The 22,587-nt window shown below is 37.9% G+C and overlaps 1 protein-coding gene across 4 annotated transcripts in view; it reads left to right on the top strand.

Annotated features, from left to right (window-relative positions):
• Window positions 1-22,587, top strand: part of INTS13 (integrator complex subunit 13) — a 46,702-nt gene that overhangs the window by 21,728 nt on the left and 2,387 nt on the right. For all 4 annotated transcript variants that reach the window (XM_006127680.4, XM_006127679.4, XM_006127677.4 and 1 more), the window contains exons 6-16: window positions 134-224; window positions 2,506-2,634; window positions 4,340-4,424; window positions 7,219-7,308; window positions 8,676-8,765; window positions 13,952-14,130; window positions 15,549-15,719; window positions 16,095-16,249; window positions 17,732-17,962; window positions 19,229-19,368; window positions 21,232-21,367. In XM_006127680.4, the coding sequence (XP_006127742.1) occupies window positions 134-224; window positions 2,506-2,634; window positions 4,340-4,424; window positions 7,219-7,308; window positions 8,676-8,765; window positions 13,952-14,130; window positions 15,549-15,719; window positions 16,095-16,249; window positions 17,732-17,962; window positions 19,229-19,368; window positions 21,232-21,367 (1,497 nt within the window). The remainder of the gene's footprint in view (window positions 1-133; window positions 225-2,505; window positions 2,635-4,339; window positions 4,425-7,218; window positions 7,309-8,675; window positions 8,766-13,951; window positions 14,131-15,548; window positions 15,720-16,094; window positions 16,250-17,731; window positions 17,963-19,228; window positions 19,369-21,231; window positions 21,368-22,587) is intronic.

Raw genomic sequence — 22,587 nt, 5'->3', positions numbered from 1 at the left:
TGAGAAACAAATTGAAAAAAGAATGTTGTGTGTTCAGGAAATCAAGCTTGTTTTGCATGGAAAAAAGCTGGCATGTATTGTGTGGAACATAGCTGCATTGCTGACCTACTAAATAAAATATTTGATTTCTAAGCCTCATGCAGATCCAGAAGTGTGAATTGGTATTAATCCACACCTATCCAGTTGGTGAAGATAGCCTTGTTTCAGATCGCCTTAAAAAAGAGGTAAGGAGCTTAAATTGCTTTTAAAAAAAAAGATACCGCAAGTGTTACAAACTAACTTAGGGCAGATCTACACTTAAAACCTTGCGTCGCCACAGCTGCACCACTTTAGTGCTTAAATGGAGATCTCCTATGCTGACAGGAGAGAGTTCTGTTACTTCCTGAGAGGCAACAGCTGTTTTGACTGGAGAAGTTCTCTACATAGTGCTCTCTACATGAGGGTTAAGGCTGGTATAACTGTTGTTCAGGATGTGTATTTTTTTTAACACCTTTTGAGTGACATAGTTACATTGACATATGTTTGTAATGTATTCCTGGCTCTGGTAGACAAACACATGTTGAAAATGTATTAGTAATGTTTTGAGTATCTTGTCTCTGAGGGTACATCTACACAGCAACATTATTTTGAAATAACTAGCATTATTTCAAAATAACTTAGTCCGTGTCTATACAGCAGGCAGTTATTTAAAAATGTAAAAATACTGTCAAGCTGGAGAACTTCTTACTCCAACTCCTGTAACCCCCATTGTACGAGGAGTAAGGGAAGTTGGAGGAAGAGTGCTCTATTTTGAAATAAGTGCTGTGTAGACACTCCCAATTTGGAAATCAGCTATGCAATTGACATAGCTCAATTTGCATATATTATTTAGAGTTAAGCCCAGCTTTGTAGATGCACCCTGAGGAACTATCTGTAAAGGAGAAGGCATAAGTGGCAACTTTTGAAAAAGGTGACCTAGAAATGTTATTGCTGTGTTCTGTGTGTTTTTCCTTCTGCAGTTGACATGGAGTTACGATAGCCATTTTTTCAGCCTGCTTGAGGGTTGTTTTGTTGTTGTTGTTTTTGCTAACTGACGACTTCGTAGTAAAGCCATTCAACCTTGCCGATTTTGCAGATTAAATTTTTTAGTGACCTCTTGAAAGAACCGTTAGTTTTAATTTTGGAGGATTAGAGCATAATTGAAAAACAAGACTTTTGTGTAATGGTGTGGCTGATGTCATTGGGATCTTCTGTCTCCACGGAAGAACGCACTGCTGGCCCCGAGGAACCTCTACTTCCTCTCACAAATTTTTGTTGCTGGGTTTGATAGCCTGCCAAAGCATGAATATTATTAAACATTTTAAACTTTGTAAATGGACTTGTATCTTTTTAATTAAATGTCCGTGGAAAGAATATGTGCTTCCAACGGGGTAATTTTGCAAGCATGCTTGCAGTATCAGCAGTTGATAAAATCCTTTAGTACCTATTCACATACCAATAAAAGAAAGAAATTGTGTTATAAATAATATTGTGACAGTCAGTTAAAATTATTCTGTACATTGTTATTTTCATATTACTTATTTACAATGCATGCAGTTGGGAAATCTAAATATTTGTAGTGACTAGATCAGAAACCACACATGCACCAAATGGCATATGCCATTGTTCTCTGCTGTTTTCAGTCCTGCTCTGATTTAATAATTATAAGACTGTAACTGAGGCAAATGCATATTTTTTAAAGAAACCTTTCTGATATGATAGTGCCGTTATGTGCATTATCAAATGCGCATAGAATTATTTTTAAACTGTCACTCTGAACATGAAATAAATCCAACTCTGTATCTCTTGTAGGAATAAAAATAAATATAATAGTTAAGCTCCCACAGAATTTCACAATGCTTTACAAACTTCATATACCCCATGTATAGTGTAGTAAGTATTTATGCAGTAAGTGTGGAATGCAGAAAGTATTCTTGATCGTTCACCGTATCCTGAAGTTCCCGTCTGTAATACAGTCCTCTAGGCAAGGAAAATTAGACATGACTTCCTAGCAATTCTTTATATCAACTCATGACTCATAGCATTTACCTCTTCAGAAGTCTCTGTGAAACACATATGTGAGTTAGGCAGATAAGACTACTGTCCCCACTTTACAGACTGGGAAATGGAGATAGACTTACCTCGGGCCCTATGACAGATCTGAGATTAGGACCCAGAAGTTCTTGGATTGCAGTTCCATGCACTGAGGTGGCCTCTTGTTGGCTGGAAAGAGTCACAATTTAACAAGTCTCTGGTGTTCAGCATGTTTGTCTAAGTCAGTTATGATGACTTAACCAAGATCATCATAGCACTAAGATGACTTTACAAATGTTTATATCCTTTTTCCTTCTTAGAAACCATAACGCATGGCATTTTCTGTTGAACTTGGCGATGCATATCTTTTTAAGCTTAAGATTTTGAGTGATTTGTATGTTATTTGATCTCAGTAAACACTGATACTATACAGTCTATGTCCATTTTTTTAAGCTTTCTCCTGTCTTAACCAGCGAAGTACATAGTGTCCGTGCTGGACGGCATCTGGCTACAAAACTGAATGTTTTAGTACAGCAACACTTTGATCTGGCTTCAACCACAATAACTAATATCCCGATGAAGGTAAGATAGTATCTATATTTTTATGGTTAAGTAGCTGCATCACTTTTAAATTGTTTTGAAAAATTAATATTTATTTTAATTGAATTTTTACATTGTTTTTCTCTCCATATCATATTTTCTGTTTTTTTTATTAGCCCACATTCAATGTCTGTGACCAGGTTAGTACATTTTAAGAAGGAAAAAAAGAAGGATCACAGAACAAAATGCTGTATTGCTATGTCAGCAATTCAATTAGGCAAATACAAGTGCTATTTGAGTCCACTTCATATTATTTTATATAAGTATAATCTTGTTTGCTTCAAATTACTTTGTCTGTGATTCTTTTGTCTCTTAAAATTACATTCATTAGATATTTTTGACCTTTGTGCATTTTAGTGGCTTAGTGAGTCTTTTTTCCTCTGTTTCATTTTCATGCCCAACCAACATAAAGGTGTTTGTAACTAATAGTTTCTGACCAAGAATAATGGTTTTTCAACTGGTGTGGAGCTGCTTAACCAAGAGGCGGAGAGGAAAATTGTGTGTCTAGTAATGGAAGATATTAAATAATTTTTCCCCCTAGAAGTTATCTACGTGCCTTCATCTCATTTATTTTTAATTAATTTGCATTGCCAGTGGGATGACAGTTACTGTAATTAAATATTCTAATTGGCTTTTAGTAAGTAGGAACCCCCGAGCTTCAATTACATTTTGCTGCCAGACTGAGAGCACTGCCATCAAAAGGGAGGAGAGTTTTTATTAGCAAAACTAAAGAATGCACAAAAGAAAAAATAAGTGTCAACATTATTACTCAGTGCTCACTTCTTTAAAATGAATAAATAATGGTAGTGTATGGATGTGAGTTAGTGTCAGTTTACTTACTTGAGTTTTTGATAATTTTCAGCTTTCACATGAATGACAGTATAAACGTAATTTTTTTATTTTAGTTTCACAAATACCTTATTTGTAACTTATTGCCCTGTGTGCTACTGGTATGCCTCTTTCTCCAGTCTTTGTCTTTTTTGGGGGGAATAGAATATGTTTGGTTCCCTGGCATACTATTTACTCAAAATAAATCCCCCAAGATTACTATTCTGTTTTTGCTAATTTACTGTTTATGGTGTTTGCTGATCTGCTGCGTCTGTTTAAAGATGCTATGTCCTTCTTTTAATACATAACCAGTCTTTAATTTCATGCCTGCAGTTTGAATAGCTTCTTTTTCTCAACTGCAGGAACATGTGGTTACTTTTGTTATTTCAGATGAAAAAGAAGTTCTCCAAAGATAAAATTGATTCTGCCAACAGACTGTGGTAGAGAGAATTACCAGGTGCTGGTTAGGAAACTATAACAGTTTCCTAATCTGTTTCTTTTAACTGTGTGTAAGACAATACTAGGTATCTTTTTAATGCTGCAGAAGAAAAGGAAAGGGGGGGAAAACTAGAATTTGTCTGTGTTATTTATCTGTGTTTTATACATCTTTATGGCATAAATAATGCATATTTATGCCATTTATATAAATAGAAATACCATATATTTAAAGAAAAACAGGCTATTGCATCTTTAAATAGATCAGAAAGCAAACAGATCCCTTAACGTTGCAATCCCTTGTTGTCTGATTCACATGGAATTTTTTTTTTTCTGAAAGGTAAAATGTAGAATATCGTTCTCCATTTTAAAAAATAAAAACAAAATGTAATTGGTTTCTTTTTTATTTCCTTTTTATTTAAAGGAAGAACAACATGCTAACACATCTGCCAATTATGATGTTGAACTTCTTCATCACAAAGATGCACACGTAGACTTTCTAAAAAGTGGTAAGTAGGAAAAAATGTAAAAATGTAAGTAATAATCTAAGAATTGAAAATGTCTATAATAAAATACTTTTATAAAACTGTTTATGATCATTCAAAAAGCTCAGGATCTGGGCTTTAAATTAATGCAGACTTTAAGTTTATTTACTAAGGACATAAGATTTAACTAATTAAAGACAGATTTTTTTTTATTGTAATTTTTCTTTGCAAATTTTTGAGGTATAATGTAAAATGAATTGGTCCTGGAATATTTGGTTTAACTGATTTATTTTTTTAAAAGAGAAGACATAATGAAGACAAGGATAACCTATATAAACATCAAACTAAATGAAACATGCAGTTAGAATGTGTGTGTTTTGATTGCACCAGAGGGATGTCAGTTGTCACATGGATGTAAGAATGCCAGTTCATGAATTAAGAGACCGGATGCTTGAACAAAAATTCAGGAATATTTGAGCAAGAGGGAGGATTTCATATCAGAGTGGTTGTCATTTATTTAAAATGTAACTGACAGAGACTAACCAGTATCAAAAGGAGAAAAATCTAAAATAATGGGTGAGAGCAAAGAGTTCTTTTTTTGCCTAGTTGCATGGGTTAATTTACTGCAAAGTGTTTGATTAGTGTCTCAAACTAAAGACTTAGAACTGACAAAAGCAATTTTATAAAACCATAGACAAGTTATACATGTTGAGAGCTGAAAGGTGACCTGTTACATATAAATCTTCGTGTGAGTGAAAAAAGTTTAAAATGACTTTCATATTTTGAGTTTGAGAGATTTTCTATTCCTTCCAACAAAATTGTGGATAACCATTACTGTCCATTTCTGCGCCATTTTGTTTTCACGTTATATATGACCCTTTGACCTCACAGGTTTGTGGGCACAATCTCTTCATTACACAACAATATAGCCAAACCTTACGAAATCTACTGTCCCCTTTCTGAACACTGTTGTTGTTGTTGTTTGTTGTTAAAATAAATATTTAAACAATTATTCAGGATTTCAACTTTCTTACTGAATTTAGAAAAATTGTTCAGCATATTTTCATGCTGCAAAATAAATGTACTGCTTAGGACAGATTTTTGAAAGACTCCAGTTGTTGCTGTGTCTTTGAAACATAAATTAAATGTAGTATAAAATTGACTGTACTTTTGTTTGTATTAAAGATACGTTTATTAATGTTACCGTGACAAACTCTGATTCATGGATCCCCCAAAAACTAGCTAACTAAATACATTCCCAGCCCCATAAGCTTATAGGTGTTGCATAGAATATTGAAATCGTATACAGGAGGTAACATTTCAGAAGTGCTTAACTGACTTAGGCATTGAAGTTCCACTTTCTAAAACAACTTAAACCACCAGTCATTTATATAGTTTCAAAAATTTTACCCACAACTAGTTGTAAAATGTATCTGAATTATTAAGGTCAGGTAGCCCTACAACAGCCTTTCTTCATTGCAGTGGCAGCATCAAATATTATGAACTAGATCCATTTCTGGGCTAGTGACAAATCTGTTTGTGTTTTCCAGAATGCTTTTCTGACTTTTAGGATTTCAGGGAATTACTTGATCTGGAAGTATCTTTCATGTACCACTTTTCAGGTTTGCAAGTAGAATGTAGTTGTATAGTACACGGCATGGATCTGTAACAGGCCAAGTTCTCTTTGACTTTGTAGGAAGTATTCTCCATCCAGGTAGCTGTATGTCAATGTCTAAATGATAATGGTAGTCAGCTCTTTCACTCACAGACTCACAGATTTGTTTCCATAAATTTAAGACAATCAGATGAGCATATGAAAGTATCATAATCTCTGATGTACATCTGGGTATGCTAGATTAAAATTCCTGTAGCTGACAACTGGTAAGTTCAATGTATTAGACTGAACTCTTAAAATTGAGGTAGATCATTTGAGAACTGAACCATATTCTCCTACAGTTTTTTCTTCGTACAGTATGATCTTTAGCTTTTGGCTTCATCTCTTACAATCCTCTAATAAAATTTAGTCTAACTCCATTGCATTTTAGAAACAAGTTTAGTATGAACAGCTTTGCCACATAGAATACTTGTTGTCTAAAAACATGGTATGGGTGTCCAAGCTCTAATTTAATGCACAAATATTGTAAGGCCACAGTTGGGTTAACTTTTTATAGATACAAACTTCCACCTTTAAAATATTGAAAAATATGAAGTAGATATCCTACCCTTCGTCACGTAGAACCATCTGGCCTAGGAATAAATGGGTGGGGTACTTGGAAAATATTTTTTTGGTTTGTTTTTGATGTTTTAGAAAGAGAGATTGAATTACCATAGGTTATTATGAAGGATAAATTACCCAATTATCTTTTACATTTTCTCAAATACTTTTGAGAGTGATGTTTGATCAAAAAATGTTAGGCAGTTTTATCTTTAATTGAAGCAGTGAGGGAAGAGAGATTTGATAGAATGTACAAAAATTAAGGTAGATGTTCACAATTTAAGTTTAAGATTCTATCACTGTTATTTTTAGTACAAGTCAGGGACAGCTTATGGACAATAAACAAAAAATACCTTGGCACAAGGGGACAGACTAATAAAACAGTTCCAGGAGCTTACATCTCTTTTCAAAATAAAGTTCAGATTCAAGTAAGACATTTTGTATATAAACACTCTCTCTCCAAATGATAGAATGGATTGTGTAGCCTCATCCTATATCTATATAAGGGTTATAATGACTAGATTTTTTGCATTCTGTAATGTAATAAACTGAAGGCTACTGACTAATTTGTAATGGTGCATTTTCTCTAACTTGCTGTTGCAGGTGATAATCATTTGGGTGCAAATAGCAGAGAGGGTACATTTAAAGAAACTGTAACATTAAAATGGTGTACACCACGAACAAACAGTGTTGGTAGGTACTGTATTTTCTGTAAAAATATTTGCGAAACACCTTCTGTCTTGTACTAGGTTTCTCCCCCCTCCCCTCCAAAAGGAATCCAAACCTCAAAAATATTACTCCTGAGTGATTGCACTACTGCCCCTCTCCTTTTTGTTTCCTATACTTCTGTCTATTGCCACAGGTTGCTTCATTGGCCTATAAATAGGCTGCAACCTCTATTGCCACTATATGGGTGAAGTCAGTATTTTGTTATATTGAATGCTCATGATGCTGGCTAATCAGCGACTTATTTATATAGGAAAGAAGGAAAAGCAGGATTTTTTTTTCTTTCTACACTAGGGATGTTAGATAGCGTGTAATTGAATAATTATGTTACTACATTACATTTTAGCAGTTACATAACTATTTGATAGTCTCCGGGTGAGGCTGACAATCAGTGTGCCTCCAGCCACACTTTCGAGGGTCCCCCTGCAACCGTATACAGTTGCCGCTCTATCAGGTAACAGCGCGGGGTGGCACACATTAGCCAGTCTACAAGAGGAGCCAGTTTAAAAACCAACTCTCCACACAGACTGGCTGCCTGCTGCCCTGCACTGCTGCCTCTGCTACAGAGGCAGCAGTGCAGGGTGGCAGCAGCCCCTGTCAGCAGGGGGCCTGAAGCAACAATGCACAAAGGGTCAGGTGGCACACCAGGACTGGGGGGAACTGGCTTTTAAACCAGCTCCCCCCATCACTGGCTATTGCCTTCCCTTCCTCCTCTCCCCCACTGCCTCTGTGGGTGGCAGCAAGTGGGGGGGAGGCAGGTCCATCGAGCCACCATACTTGTTGGCTCCTGCCTGCCCCCCCTCACCCTCCGCGCTGCTGCCTCTCTATCAGAGGCAGCAGCGGGGTAGGCAGATCTGGTGCTCATGGGAAATTGGCTTTTAACTGACTCCTCTTGGGCACCGGCTCCTGCCTCCCCCATTTGCTGCCTCTTATACAGGGGCAGCAAGTGGGGGGGGCGGAGTAGATGGGATTAACTGATAATTTTAGGCTTAACACTTAATTGTGTAGTTGTCTACATGCTGACATCCCTACTCTACCAAGCAAACATTTTGTTGCTGGCTAAAAGTGTTCAGTAATTTTCTGGTCAGATAATGTATTTTCCCCTACATTACTTTTCTGTGGTTTGCATCATCAGTTTGTAACTATATTCTAATTCTCGAGTAAGATTGCTCTGCAAGGATTTTTTCCATTCCTCTTTCAAAGAAATTTCACAAACAAATCACTTCAGCTAATTTAGGTATTTTGTAAGAGAGTAGTTTCAGGACCTCTTTGTAGTGTGTTCTATTATATTTTAGTAACTAAGCTATAAATCTTTCTACATTTTTATTTTTCAGAATTGCATTATTGCACTGGTGCATACAGAATCTCACCTGTAGATGTAAATAGCCGACCTTCTTCCTGCCTTACAAACTTTCTTCTCAACGGTAAATTGTTATCTTAGCTAAACATTGTAAAAATCATTCATATTGCAAATAAAATATTAATCTTTCTAAAAAAGTGTGCAGGTATATCCATATTGTACAAAATGTTAACCAGTTAGTCACGTTATTTTACAGAAGTCATACTAACACATGATCTGAGTAAAGAACAATAATACAGAAGCAAGATGGTGCAGGAAACATCTAGATATTGACTGACAATAATATTTGAAGGCAAATGGAATAAAAATTACAATTTAAGTTTAAGACTAGAAATAGGGGAGAAGAGATGGGAAAGAGAGGAATCCTGATTGTTTTTTCTGAAACCCAGCAGAGGTTCTGTGTTTAGTAATATACATGAAGTTTAATATTGCATCTGTTGTTGAATTACACTATAGCTGATTAATAATACAGATTTAACCTCCCTAATCTGGGACTGTCTGATCCGGCAACGTCATGATCTGGGGGAGGACTGCGGATGTTGCTAAACCAAAGAGCTTTGGAGGCTGGGAATGGGAGACAGCTTGAGCGCCCTGACTGGGCCAGCAGAGTCTGGGGAGCCCCAGCCCTGGCCAGGGAACACTAGCAGCGGCAGGGCAGTCAGGCAGCCCTGGACATGGTCAGGAAACCCCCTGCTGCAGCAGGGCTGCAAGTGCCTCAGGGAAGTCCAGCCATGTTTGGGAAACCCTCATGGCCGCGGGACTGGCAGCACTCTGGGGAGCCCAGGGGCCGGCGTCAGGGTAGGGAGCCACGCAGCCCAGAGAGAATCTGGGTGTGGGCAGCTAACAGAAGAGCATTGACCCTCCCCTGGTCTGGTAAACTCCCTGGTTCAGAACAGCTAGATCCCAAGGATGCCGGAACAGAGAAGTCCAATCTGTTGTGTGTCTGATGATGATGCTTAATTGTGTTGAGTATTATTACATTTCTGTTCTGAAAGAACCAAGTGTTCTTCCATCAAACTGGAAAATAGGGTTTCTTACTCTCATCAGTTCAGTGGAAGTTGGTCTAAAACTAGCAAATAATCTGAAGAGATTCGAAAACAGGATAAGAATGTCTCAGTGTGTTCTTCTTTCCCTCACTGTCTTATTCAAGAAACTAAAAGTCTCTTCTCGTCTACTCACCATTGAAACTTTTTTTGACTTTCATTTTAAATTTAATCCAGTTTTGAGCGAAGGTACATATGACAGGATGTATCATTGCTAAAAGATGGGCATCTGTCAGCAATCAGAGCTGACTCCAGGAAAGCTGAACACTGTCCTTGCTGCTCACAGTTGAGCCAAATAAGTGATTGTATGACTTGCTATGTTTATTTGTATATACTCGGATGCATTTTATCTGCTTGAAACTGACATAATTATCATTGAGGTCAACAAAGGATTTGCTTAGTCTAATGATAAATTTGACTGTTACCATAACACTACTAAATACCTTCTTTTGAGAGAGAAGGTTTTCTGATACATAGTCTTAATGTCAAGAAAATAAGCCATTTTTTACTTTTGTGACCATGAAATGGCATCCCTTGAAACCAAGAATCTTGAGAGCCTATTGCTCAAATGATTCTCACAAGATATTTTGGGTTTTTTTTTTAAACTATATATTTACCATGCCTTTAGTCTTCAGCAGTGGTTCCTAGACTGCAGGTTGGGGTACCAGTGCTGGCATCTCACTGACGAGGGGATGGAGAGAGCCCCGAGCCTCACTGCACGATCTTGTTTGTGAGAAATAAGCTCTCCCCTTCCCCTGGCTGGGGAACAACAGCGTGCGGGTGCGCTGCCTGGAGGCTTTCCCCATTTCTCCCATTGGCTGGGTTCTGTTTCCCCTCCGCCTCCCTGGCTGAGATCCAGCATCCCTCCCATACCTGCACCCTCAGCCCTGGGCAGACACCTTATCCCCCGCCCGCCCCTGCACACACCCTTGCTCCTGCACCCTCCGTCCTGGCCACACACTGCACCTTGCCTTGCTCTTGCCCGCTTCCCTGACCAGACACCCTACTCCCAGCCTGCTCTTACACCCTATCTCCCACCTAGACTTTGCACCCTCATCCCCTCCTGCACTCCACCTCCTGCCCAGATCCTGCACCCCCCATCTCTCTTGCTGATAGCCCTGTCCCGCACACCGAACCCACCATTTCTGTCCCTAGCCTGAGAGGAGGGGGTAGGACCCACAAACCTAACCCTTTAACCCGAGAGGAGTGAATCTGGCCTGTCAGAAGCTCTGAACCTCAGTCCTCCCTGTCTCTTTCCCTCTCCCTCTTACTCCCCCAGTAGGGCTGGAGCACCAGAGGAGTGAAGAGTTTTAGTTTGGGGCCATGTCAATGAAGGTTGTTTTTTTTTTGGCAGGGTGTGGTTTTTTTTTTTATTTCTGTGGGTTAGTGGCTTATGATCCAAAAAGGTTCCCCACTCCTACAATAAATAAAGAAAACATATGAGACCCTTTTCTGTTGGATATAAAATAATATTATTTCAGGGAGTCAGACTAGATGATCATAATGGTCCCTTCTGACCTTAAAGTCTATGAGTAATATTAGCTTATCAAACTTCATTTTAAATAAACATGAGAAAGTTAAAGTGCTTAATCTGTTGAATAATTTAAATTAATATTTCCTTTCTTACTGGTTAAATTAAACTGTTCGCCCTAGCTACAGCACTAGCAAAATGGCTCGGACATAATTATGTAATTTAATGATGGTTTTCCATTAGATACTTGTGGTCCATGGAAAGGTTTGTATTGAGCAAGGCGGTCATGGGCCAAAAAGTTGGAGAACCACAGGTTTTCAGTGAAAACAAGTTATGTGTTTGGATCACTATTTGATTGACAAAGATATATTGTGAGTTGTTGAAAATAATGAGCAGGCCACATAAAATGTAAACTTTCTTTACTTTTTAGAAATATTTGTCTCCATAAGAATATTTTCTGAATTGTCAACAGATAAGCTGACAAGTGATTAATCATATTGTTCATACAATTTATTTAAATATTTTAAAATGTCTTTGTCCATAAAAGCTTATGCCCAATACATCTGTTAATCTTTAAGGTGCCATAGGACTCCTTATTTTTTAAATATTTTCACATGTTTTTCTATATTTTCAGATATATTAATTTCAATTATAAGACAATACAAGGATACAGCACTAACTTTATATTTATTTTGATTGCAAATACTTGCACTGTAAAAACCAGAATTTTTCATTTTCTCTGTTACGAATACTGTAGTGCAATCTCTTTATCATGAAAGTCGAACTTACAGAGGTAGAATTATGTACAGAAAACAACTGCATTCAAAATCAAAACAGTGTAAAATTGTGGTGTCCACAAGTCCATTCAGTCCTACATTTTGGTTCAGCCAACTACTTAGACAAAACCATTTGGTTTACATTTTCAGGAGATAATGTTGACCGCTTCTTGTTTACAATGTTACCTGAAAGTGAGAACAGGTGTTTATAGGGCACTCTTGTAGGTGGCATAAATATGGTCATACTGGATTAGACCAAAGGTCTGTCTAGCCCAGTATCCTGTCTTCCAAGAGTGGCCAATGCCAGATGCCCCAGAGGGAGTGAACAGAACAGGTCATCATCAAGTGATGCATTCCTGACCACCAGTCCATACTGATGACAAATTCTGCTTGATAGTGGTTCAAACAATGCAGACCAACACCTGTTCATTTTCATCATCTGAGTTGGATGCCAACAACAGAAGGCTGACTTTCCTTTTTGGTGGCTTGGGTTCCAAAATTCCTGCATTGTAGTGTTGCTCTTCTTAGACTTCTGAAAGGCTTAGAACCTCATCCCTCAGATTTTGGAAGGTACTTCATATTCATGTGTTGAGTGCTGTAGCTATGTTTAGCAATATCATATTGGTGCCTTTGTGTGTTGTTAAATCTGCTGTGAAAGTGTTCTTAAAACAAATGTGCTGGGTCATCATCTGCTATAACATGAAATATATTGTAGAATTCAGGTATAACAGAGCAACAGACATACAGTTCTTGCCTAAGAAGTTCAGTCACAAATTAATTTAATACATTGATTTTTTTTTTAACAAGTGTCATCGTCATTGAAGTATGTCCTCTGGAATAATGGCCAAAACATGAAGGGGGCATATGAATATTTAGGAACGCTGGCTACAAAAGTGCCATGTGAACACCTGTTCTCATTTTCAGGTGACATTGTAAATAAGAAGTAGGGATGTGAACGTGTACTTGTGTACACAGTTAAATGAGACTGGGCTGATTGGTTAACCCTCATGGTTACAGGCAGCAACACCCTCCCCAGCTGCTGACTCTGTGAGAGAGGCAGGAGCTGCCTGTCTCCTTCCCCCCCTGCACTGTTGCCTCCCACAGAGGCAGCAGCAGCATGGAGGGGAGGAACAGATGGGAGCCTGTGCTTGAGAGCACAGGCTACCACCTCCCTCACCCATGTGTAAACTTTTAACCGCTGAAAATTTCAGCAGTTACATTTACAAAAAGAAGTGCATTTTAACATCCCTACTAAGAAGTGGGAAGCATTACCTCCCATGAATGTAAGCAAACTTATTAGTCTAAGGAATTACCTGAACAAGAAGTGGGACTGAGTGGATTTTCAGGCTCTAAGATTTTACAATGGTTTGTTTTTAAGTGCATTTATGTAACAAAGAAGAAATCTACATTTGTAAGCTGCATTTTCACGATAAATATATTGCACTACAGTACTTGTATGAAGTGAACTGAAAAACTATTGTTTTTGCAGTGCAAATATTTGTAATAAAATAATAGTGAGCATTGTGAACTTTATATTCTATGTTGTAATTGAAATAATATATTTAAAAGGGTAGAAAAACATTCCAAAACTATTTAAATTTCAATTTATATTCTATTTTTTTTAAAAGCGCAATTAAAACTGTGATTAATCTTTTTATATCTCATTTGATTTTTTTTGAATTAATCATGTGAGTTAAATGCAATAAACAGCCCTAGTAAACAGAGTACATAGTTTGTCTTTTCAATCTGTAATGTAAGAAGAGTCCTATAATAACCTATTTAAAGGCAGGAATTAAAGTTTCACAGGAAACAGTTGTAGTTTGAGTTTAGTAAGAGACTATCATTTGTTTAACCCTCCTAAGGGTTGAGTGACTCGGTGATTAAATATAAACCTGTAGAATATCTTTAAATGTAAGTTGCTGTATTCAGTAGGTAATCAAACTGATTTCAATTTTAATAGGCCGTTCTGTTTTATTGGAACAACCTCGCAAGTCTGGCTCTAAAGTGATTAGTCACATGCTTAGTAGCCACGGAGGAGAGATTTTCCTTCATGTATTGAGCAGTTCTCGGTCAATTTTAGAAGATCCACCTTCAATTAGTGAAGGATGTGGTGGGAGAGTCACAGACTACAGGATTACAGTAAGATACTATTTTATGTTTTTAGTATTACTCAACAATTCATCAAAATTCAGGGATGATGGTTGAAACACAATTTCCTACAAAACAGAATTTCTGAGTTACTTATCATATTAGAAAATGGTACACCTGAATAAACTATTTCTTCATTCTGCTATTAATAGCATTTATTCTCTCACTCATGCATGCACGTGACAACCACTTTATAGGAACTTCCTAACTCTAGCCCATGTCTGTAGGCAATATGAACTTTCTGAAATGTTCTCATTGGTTACAGTTTTAAAATATTGTTTATCTTGACAAAAGAGGTAAGCTGCATCCAGTCCTCTCTCAGAAGGATAATTGTCACAATGGGCGTCTTTGTGAATAGCAGGGCTGAACAAATAAAAAGGGGCTGGAGCTTATTGACTCAGGTGTGGGGGATGCACTCTAAGGAAAGCCATTTTATTGTTTTTAATTGATACCCTCTGCATTCAGTGCACATTAGCAAAAAGTGGCCTATAATTCCTTATTTTGTTTACATATGTTAAGTTTTTATTACTAAGCCAAAGCAATCCATTTCCTCCCATGTCCTACAGTTTTGTGAATCTACGGTTTCATGAAGTTAAGATTGACAAATACCTTCCTTAAATGCTTTCTGTATGTTAGCGAGATTAAGGACTAGTCAGTCGACTAGTCCATTTTCCTGCCTCCCGCTCCCCTCCCCCACCCTTGCTGCCTCTATCAGATAGAGACAGCAAAGGAGGGTAAAAAGGGGTTACTTCAAAGCAGCAGTGCCACACAGATGATCCCGGGATCAGCTGTGCTGTGCTGCCCTGCATGGAGCCCAGGGTCAGCTGGGGACTCCAGCTGATCCTGGGTTCCACTGAAATGCGGTGTGGAGCCCAGGATCAACTGGGGAATCCCCAGTTGACCCCTGGGCTCTCTGGGGCATTTCAAATTGGCAGTGCAGCATGGAGCCTGGGGTTCATGCTGCACTTCCACTTTGAAATGCAAAAGAGCCCCCACTGGGGACTCTTGTACATTTCAAAGGAGGAATGCGGAACTCTGCGTGCAGCCCAGCGCCAGCGGGAAGTCCCACTGATTCTGGGATGCATGCGGGTGCCAACTTTGAAATGTACAAGAGCCACAGCGGGGGCTCTTTTGCATTTCAAAGGAGAAATGCAGAAGTGCCTATCAAGTAGTCGATGAAAATTCTGTCGACTACTCGACAAGTAAAATACCCGATAGTTAACATCCCTTCCGTAAGTATCCAAAGTAGAATTGCTTGTGAGATTATTGAATGTAAACATTTAGTTTTTAGGGTTATATTCCTTTTCCTTTCTGCATTATTCATAAGGGAGGCAATGATGTTTGACCCATTCAGTGAAAATTATTTTGTTAGAGAAGTTCCTAATTTTATCTTGTTTGGTTATCATTAGGATTTTGGTGAATTTATGAGGGAAAACAGATTAACTCCTTTTCTAGACTCCAGATATAAGATCGATGGAAGTCTTGAGATTCCTTTGGAACGTGCAAAAGATCAGTTAGAGAAACATACTCGTTACTGGCCTATGATTATTTCACAAACCACCATCTTCAACATGCAAGCTGTAAGTGATCATGGATCTGTAATTTCCTTTTCTTTTTCTGTTCTGGAATAAGATTTTATTTTAAACTGTACTTGTGGAAGAACTAATATCATAAAAACTGCATAGCTGATCGCGTGCTATAAAAGAATAAACAAAACCAAATCAGAATAAAGTTTTAGCTTTCACTTTTGTTTAAGTACTTTGTGTGTATTTTACAACTATAACTTTGTATCCAAACGGCTGCACGCAAAGCTGTTAGTTTAAGAGGGAGACGTCATGTACGGATGCAAGGTGGGGACACTTCAGAATGTAGGTTAAAGGATTTTTGTCTTTTAATGTCAAGCTCTGGTAATGCTTCTAAATGCAGATTTTGGTTTGTTTTGTTTTGTCTTGAAGGTAGTGCCGTTAGCCAGTGTTATTGTGAAGGAAGCTCTGACGGATGAGGATGTGCTGAATTGTCAGAAAACAGTGTACAACTTAGTAGATATGGAGAGGAAAAATGATCCACTGCCCATTTCAACAGTTGGTACCAGGGGAAAGGGTCCAAAAAGGTTTTAACATTTATTGATTTTTGTTGTGCTTTTGCAAAAAGTATGTCACATCTGCGTACATTCCAGGCGAAACTTGTATTTTTAAGGTGAACAATCAGAGGTAATATAGAGTGCGCTAAACTATATATATAGGCAAAACAAATGTTGAATATAGTTTGGCTGCATCATTAGAGCTATAATCCTATTCCTCTGGTTTTATGTTGAAAGAAAAACTCAATTGTATTTGGGAACAACAGATTCAATTATATCTTTATTGTATTTAAGACTTTTTTTTTTTTTTTTTTAAGAAAAACGTAACCATGCAGGGAAACACCATCTTGACCTTAATGTGGGTTAGAACAAAGAAATGCAGGTCACCACTGGAATCGTGGAAATTAGAGACTTCCCAGGCTATTGTATGTTTAACATATTTTTAATATTTGATTATCTGAAAAGTAGCCATACCATTGTCCAAACATTTTATATAAGAGATGAAACTTCCCTACAGCAAATTTGGAATTCTCTAATATCCCATCTGTTGGAATAGTGATCTGCATTTCTTGTACAGCAATCTAATCCATAGGGAGACTGTTGCATGAGCATGAACAAAAAGTTATCTACGAAAGATACTTAAACTATTCAGTTCTGTAGTGTTATGATGATTATTGTTTTGTCTTCAAATTTTGTCTTCGAGAAACACTAAACATTTGAATCTGGCAGTGAACAGATGTATTTTATTGAAAGAGGTTTCTTTTTGCCTTGAGTTGGTTAGCTCAGGTGACTTTAATAGATTTTGACAATGTTTCTACAATAGTTGTGACCCCAGGAAATTGATGATTGTGACTCAAGAGGAGATTTGGGGTTTTTAGGTTTGTTCAGGTTTGTTGGAAGCAACTGACCATGTTCACATATTATGTGGCTCTGTTGATTCCAAGAATGAAACAATACAAGGTGATCAGAAATATGGCTGTGAACAGGTAACTTCTACCTGGTAAGCATCACCCATTAGGGTTAACTGGTACCTGGGAGTAGCCCTGCCTGGCCCCCGTGTGGGGCTAGGAGAGGCCCCTCCCCCCCACCCCAGCCTGCTCACCTGAGCTGGTGCCCCCTCCCCCCTTCAGCCGCAGACAGGGACTTCTCCAGCCAGGCTGGAACAGCCCCTGCCTACAGTAGGGGGAGGGGAGAGAGGCACTCCAGCCTGCCCATGGTGGGCGGAGGGAGTACCCCCCTTAATCGGTAAATTGGTTAAAAACTGTGTTTAACCAGTTAACCAATTAAACAGGATTTTACATCCCTAATCAGAACTCTGGTAAAAATGGAGTTAGAGAAAGTCTACTTGACTGAGACTTTTTTGAAAATGTAGGCACAGTGCACTAGACTGTAACTGTTTTGAACCTTGATTATTTAATATATAAAATAAATTACTTTTACAACCGAGAGAGAGAGAGAACATGTGTATGTGTGTGTAAATATGTGAAGATTTTGTTTTATGCCTGTGAATAGAGATGAACAATACCGAATTATGTGGAATGAATTGGAAACCCTTGTTCGAGCACATATAAATAACTCTGATAAACACCAGCGAGTCTTGGAGTGTCTACTGGCTTGCAGAAGCAAACCTCCTGAAGAAGAGGAGCGCAAGAAGCGAGGGAGGAAAAGAGAAGAAAAAGAAGACAAGTCAGAGAAATCAGGGAAAGATTATGAACTGGAAAAACCCTGGCAGGAATCAGAGAGGTGAATTTTCTGAATGAATATATGCTTTCACATACTGGTGGGAAATGTGGAATATGGAGCACATTCTAGCACTACACTTTTTAAAAGTTTAAGCGGTTTAACTAACATGGATTTTAGCTTGTTTGTAAAGGGCACATATGGAAAGCACTTAAAGGTAAACTCTTAAGTATCAAAAGCCCAATTCTCTGATGTTAAAATAAGCTTCCCAAATCTGAAATTTAGTTTTGTGCTTTATATTAAGGTACACTTAAGCAGTTTATGATGGGCTTAATAAATTGTTTTAATAAGTGCTTAATCCATTATTATAATGGCCAAAATAACAGGGTGTAAGTTGATTACTTTCTTCTGTTTAGGTGTATGCTTATTTGTAACATACTACATCTGTTATTAATAACTTTTTATAAACAAACCCTAATATGAAGTGTCACTGAAAACCATAGAGAAATAAATTTCATTTATCCTGAACTCTGGCTGATTGACTAACTGTTTAGGCATCCTTATACAAACATAGATGTTCCAGTTTCTCTGCACTTAATTTTGTGTAGATAAGCATCAAGGTTTATTGACTACGGGCCTACTTTCCATGCCTTAAGAAACACAAAGTTGTCCTGTTAGCTGGTATGATGATCATGATCACAAACGATCAGCTGACATTCTGTTTAGTCTTGAATTTTCTCTTATTTGTCCTTTCTAACTCAAGAAGTTATTAAGTTGAGACTCAGAAAAAATGGCTAATCGGCTCTAAATTCAACTTGTATGTGCTCTTCTGTGTGTACACATGGCATCTAGGAAAGATAGATGTTTACCTGCAGTGTTACCAACGTGCTGATGATATTTAGATCCATCTGTGCATGTGGTCAAGGCCAATAGAATGATTCCTTTTCTACTATGAGACAAAGGTAGGGAGACAGATGGTAGCAAATTAGTTCAGGCTCAAACCCAGAGTCAGCAGTAGAGTTAGCAACAATTTCACTTGTAAATCTCTAGCACGGCCAGTTATCACAGTAATGTGTGGAATATAAATATTGATAATTGAAATTAGATTGAGTTTCAGGTTAATCACACTTCATTTTGGCCTGCCTCCAAGAAAATATTTAGCCAATGCCTTCTCTCATTATTTCCATCTCTCTTATGACTTACAAACAAAACAATTGTTATACTAGGACTGATGTTATATAGATAACCTTGACGTGCATTATAAATGAGAAATGTGGTGTTGGTGCTTTCTGATGTCTCACCTTTTTTCTCCTACCCTGCTCTTTTAAGATTAAAAGGTGTATTGGATCGTGAGAGAGAAGAACTGGCAGAAGCTGAAGTTATAAAAGATTCTCCTGATTCTCCTGAACCACCCAACAAAAAGCCTCTTATTACAATAGATGAAATACCTCCAGTGGAAAAAACAAAAGGTACACCAAAATGATAGCAAAAGGGTTTAGAAAAATAGTAAATTAAGTAAAACTGGTGTGAATTGCAAGATCTCTTTTGCAGTTGTCACAACAGTTCATATTTGCTTGCATAAGGTAAAGGTACATCTCTTGAACATACTGTGTGTAGATTTAATTGTTCCGTGCTAAAGGGAGTGGTGGCTAAGTTATTATACACAAAGCACGGGAGAGGGGGAATCAAACAGAGTCTTACTAGGAGTTGAACAATTTTGGTCCAGGTGGAGAAATTAACTCTAAAGTCAAAGGTGCAGGGAACTGATATTTATGATACAAAGCCTCTGTTTTGAGTTACATTGGATTGCTGCATAGCAAGGGCCAGTCTGTGATAGTTTTACATGCGGTTAATACTTTACTTTGTATGTGGTCCCACTGATTTCTGTGGAATTACGTCTGGAATAAGGAACTTCTCACTGTGAATAAGGATCACAGTCTAGTCCTAGACGAGGTTCTAAATTTGTTGAGTTCAAAATTCACTTCCTTGTATAGAGATGTCACTAATGTAGGTTAATTAGTCTAGAGTTAGACAGAAAGAATGAGATTTAGTAGTGGACGTCTAAGAGTTACCTACAGAAGAATTGACTCTTGGAGAAACTTGAAGAATTATATTTAGTTTAATTAGAGATATTCTCTAACTTTTGTGTGATATAATACACCTGTGGTCTGCAGATCAAGGAGTCTGCAGACTATGTCTAAAAGGGACTGCAAAAGGTGGACTATGACATAAAGTTTCAGATCCCAGAACAGGGATTCTGTTGTTCTGATCAGTCCAAAGTATTTGAATACCCCCACCTACAGGTCAAAACCTGAAAGTAGTATTGTTACAATAGAAGTTTAGTACTCTTTCTCTTGCTGCAACAAATGCCATGCTGAGCACCTACAACATTTATACAACATAATTTTTCAAACTAAGACTTCTGTGATAGGGATCTGCAGACCATTGGTTGAATTTCCAAAAGGATCTTCCCCTCTGTTTAAAATTTTTTAGGGATCCTACTCTGTTTTGGGGGTGTGACTGGGATGGGGTTTGCCTCCTGAGGATCCATTTACCAGTCTGCCCAGGCACAAAGCCTGGCCCAGCTTCATGTCCATAGAGTAGTGGATTCCATTTTTGTCAAATGTATTGAAATGATAAAATAAACTATACAGAACTAACACTGAGGAAAGGTAACCTCATAACCTTATACCTTCTAATAGGGGTGTTATGTAGTGGTTAATAAGCTAATTGAGTAGTCGATGGAAGTTCCGTCGACTAATCAATTAGTCAATAAGGGAGTTAGCTCCTGGGTGTGAGATGTGCAGGGACTGAGCAATCCTGGTTTGCACCAGCTCTGGGACTGTTGTGGCTCTGCTTTTTACATGTAGTAAGAGCCACAGCAGGGGACCCGCAGCGGGACTGCTGAGTTCTGGTTTGTGCCAGGTCTCCCACTGTGCTTCTGCTTCCCTGCCTCCCAGAGATGGTGCTGGGGGGAAATCGGCTTTTGAACTGGCTCCCCGCAGCAATGGCTCTTGCTTCCCCCGCCTTGCTGCGTCTGAAATAGAGGCAGCGAGGTCGGGGGGAAGCAAGTAGTTGAATAGTAACTAGACTACCCAATAAGCCTAGGTTTATCAGGTGGTCGACTACTTGACTAGTTACTTAGATCCCTAGTTTCTAAACCTTGCACCTGTTTGCAGCTGTTGTATTCATCTAACCGACAGTATAAGTGTTTTGGGGCAGGGACCATATCTTATGTGCTATGCTAGTGCTGTATACACAGTATAATTTTTTTGTAAATTTGAGAATTCATTAAGCAAATCACCTTGATTCTGTTTCAAATCTAATCCTAGGGCCAATGTCCTTGCTGTCTTTGTGGAGCAATAGAATTAATACAGCCAACTCCAGGAAACACCAAGAATTTATTGGACGTCTGAACTCTGTCAACAATAAAGCTGAGCTGTATCAACATCTTAAAGAGGAAAATGGGTTTGTATTGCTGAGTACATAATTATATTTTACAACAGCCAATGTGCTATATATAGGAATAAATTAATCATTATAGTAATCTATTAAGATTCCTTATCTCTAGCATTAATTAAAATTTAGATTTGTTTTTTAAAACCAATAAATTTAATTATCTCCATTTTCATTCATTTGCCTCTACTTCATTGCAATCCTTCCCCTAACTGAACAGGACTGAATGCCATCCTGTTGTCTTGAGGGCTTGCTCCTTTCCTTCTATCCTAATGACTGTCTACACAGTATAATCCTCTTTATGCTTAAAGGGAGCCGAATGGGAAATGAGGTAAAGACTCGAACTTGGATCCTTTATGTGCCAGTCTAGCGTCCAAGACCACACCTTGTATAAAAACACATAAACCAAATATGGCAGAGAGAAAAGCATTGCATCCTATACAATGCATTAAAGGAACAAAAAATCCCCTGTCTCCCCACAAGTCCAGCTTCAATCAAATAATTGTTAGAATGGAAGTGATCAACCACTTGATCAAAAGAATAAAAATAAAGGGAAAAATATATGGCAGTCAAGTGACTAAAAAAATTAATTGTGTGATTAAGCAATGATAAAATACCATTTAATTATTGGTGGATGTTTGCTACATTTTCAAATGTATTGATTTCAGTTACAACACAAAATAAAAATTGTACAGTGCTCACTTTAGATTTATTTTTTATTACACTGTGTAAAAAAACAAGAGTATTAGATGAATTGAAGAATATTAGTGCTATAGTGCAATCTCTTTGTCGTAAAAGTTGAATTTGCATATATGGTATTATGTGCAAAATATAACTACATTCAAAAGAAAGTAAAACTTTAGAGTCTGCACGTCGACTCAGTCCCACTTCTTGTTCAACCAATCACTCAGACAAGTTCATTTACATTTATGGGAGATACTGCTGCCTGCTTCATATTTACAGTGTCACCTAAAAGGTGAGAACAGGCACTGTTGTAGCTGGTGTCACACGCTATTTACTTTACTTATCAGCTGTGGTAAAAACTCATCTGTCCCTTCCTGCTTCACCCACCATTTCAGAGGATATGAGTCCATGGTGATGATGGGTTCTGCTTGATAACAGTCCAAAGCAGTTCAGAGTTAGGCACTTCATTTTCATCATGAGAGTCAGATGCCATTAGAAGAATGTTGCTTGGAGAAAGGGGGTGGAGGAATTGTGTTTGGGTTCTGTAG

Source organism: Pelodiscus sinensis, chromosome 1, assembly GCF_049634645.1.
Source record: "Pelodiscus sinensis isolate JC-2024 chromosome 1, ASM4963464v1, whole genome shotgun sequence".
In the NCBI taxonomy this organism is placed as follows: Eukaryota; Metazoa; Chordata; order Testudines; family Trionychidae; genus Pelodiscus; species Pelodiscus sinensis.
This window is presented reverse-complemented; position numbering and strand designations above follow the sequence as displayed.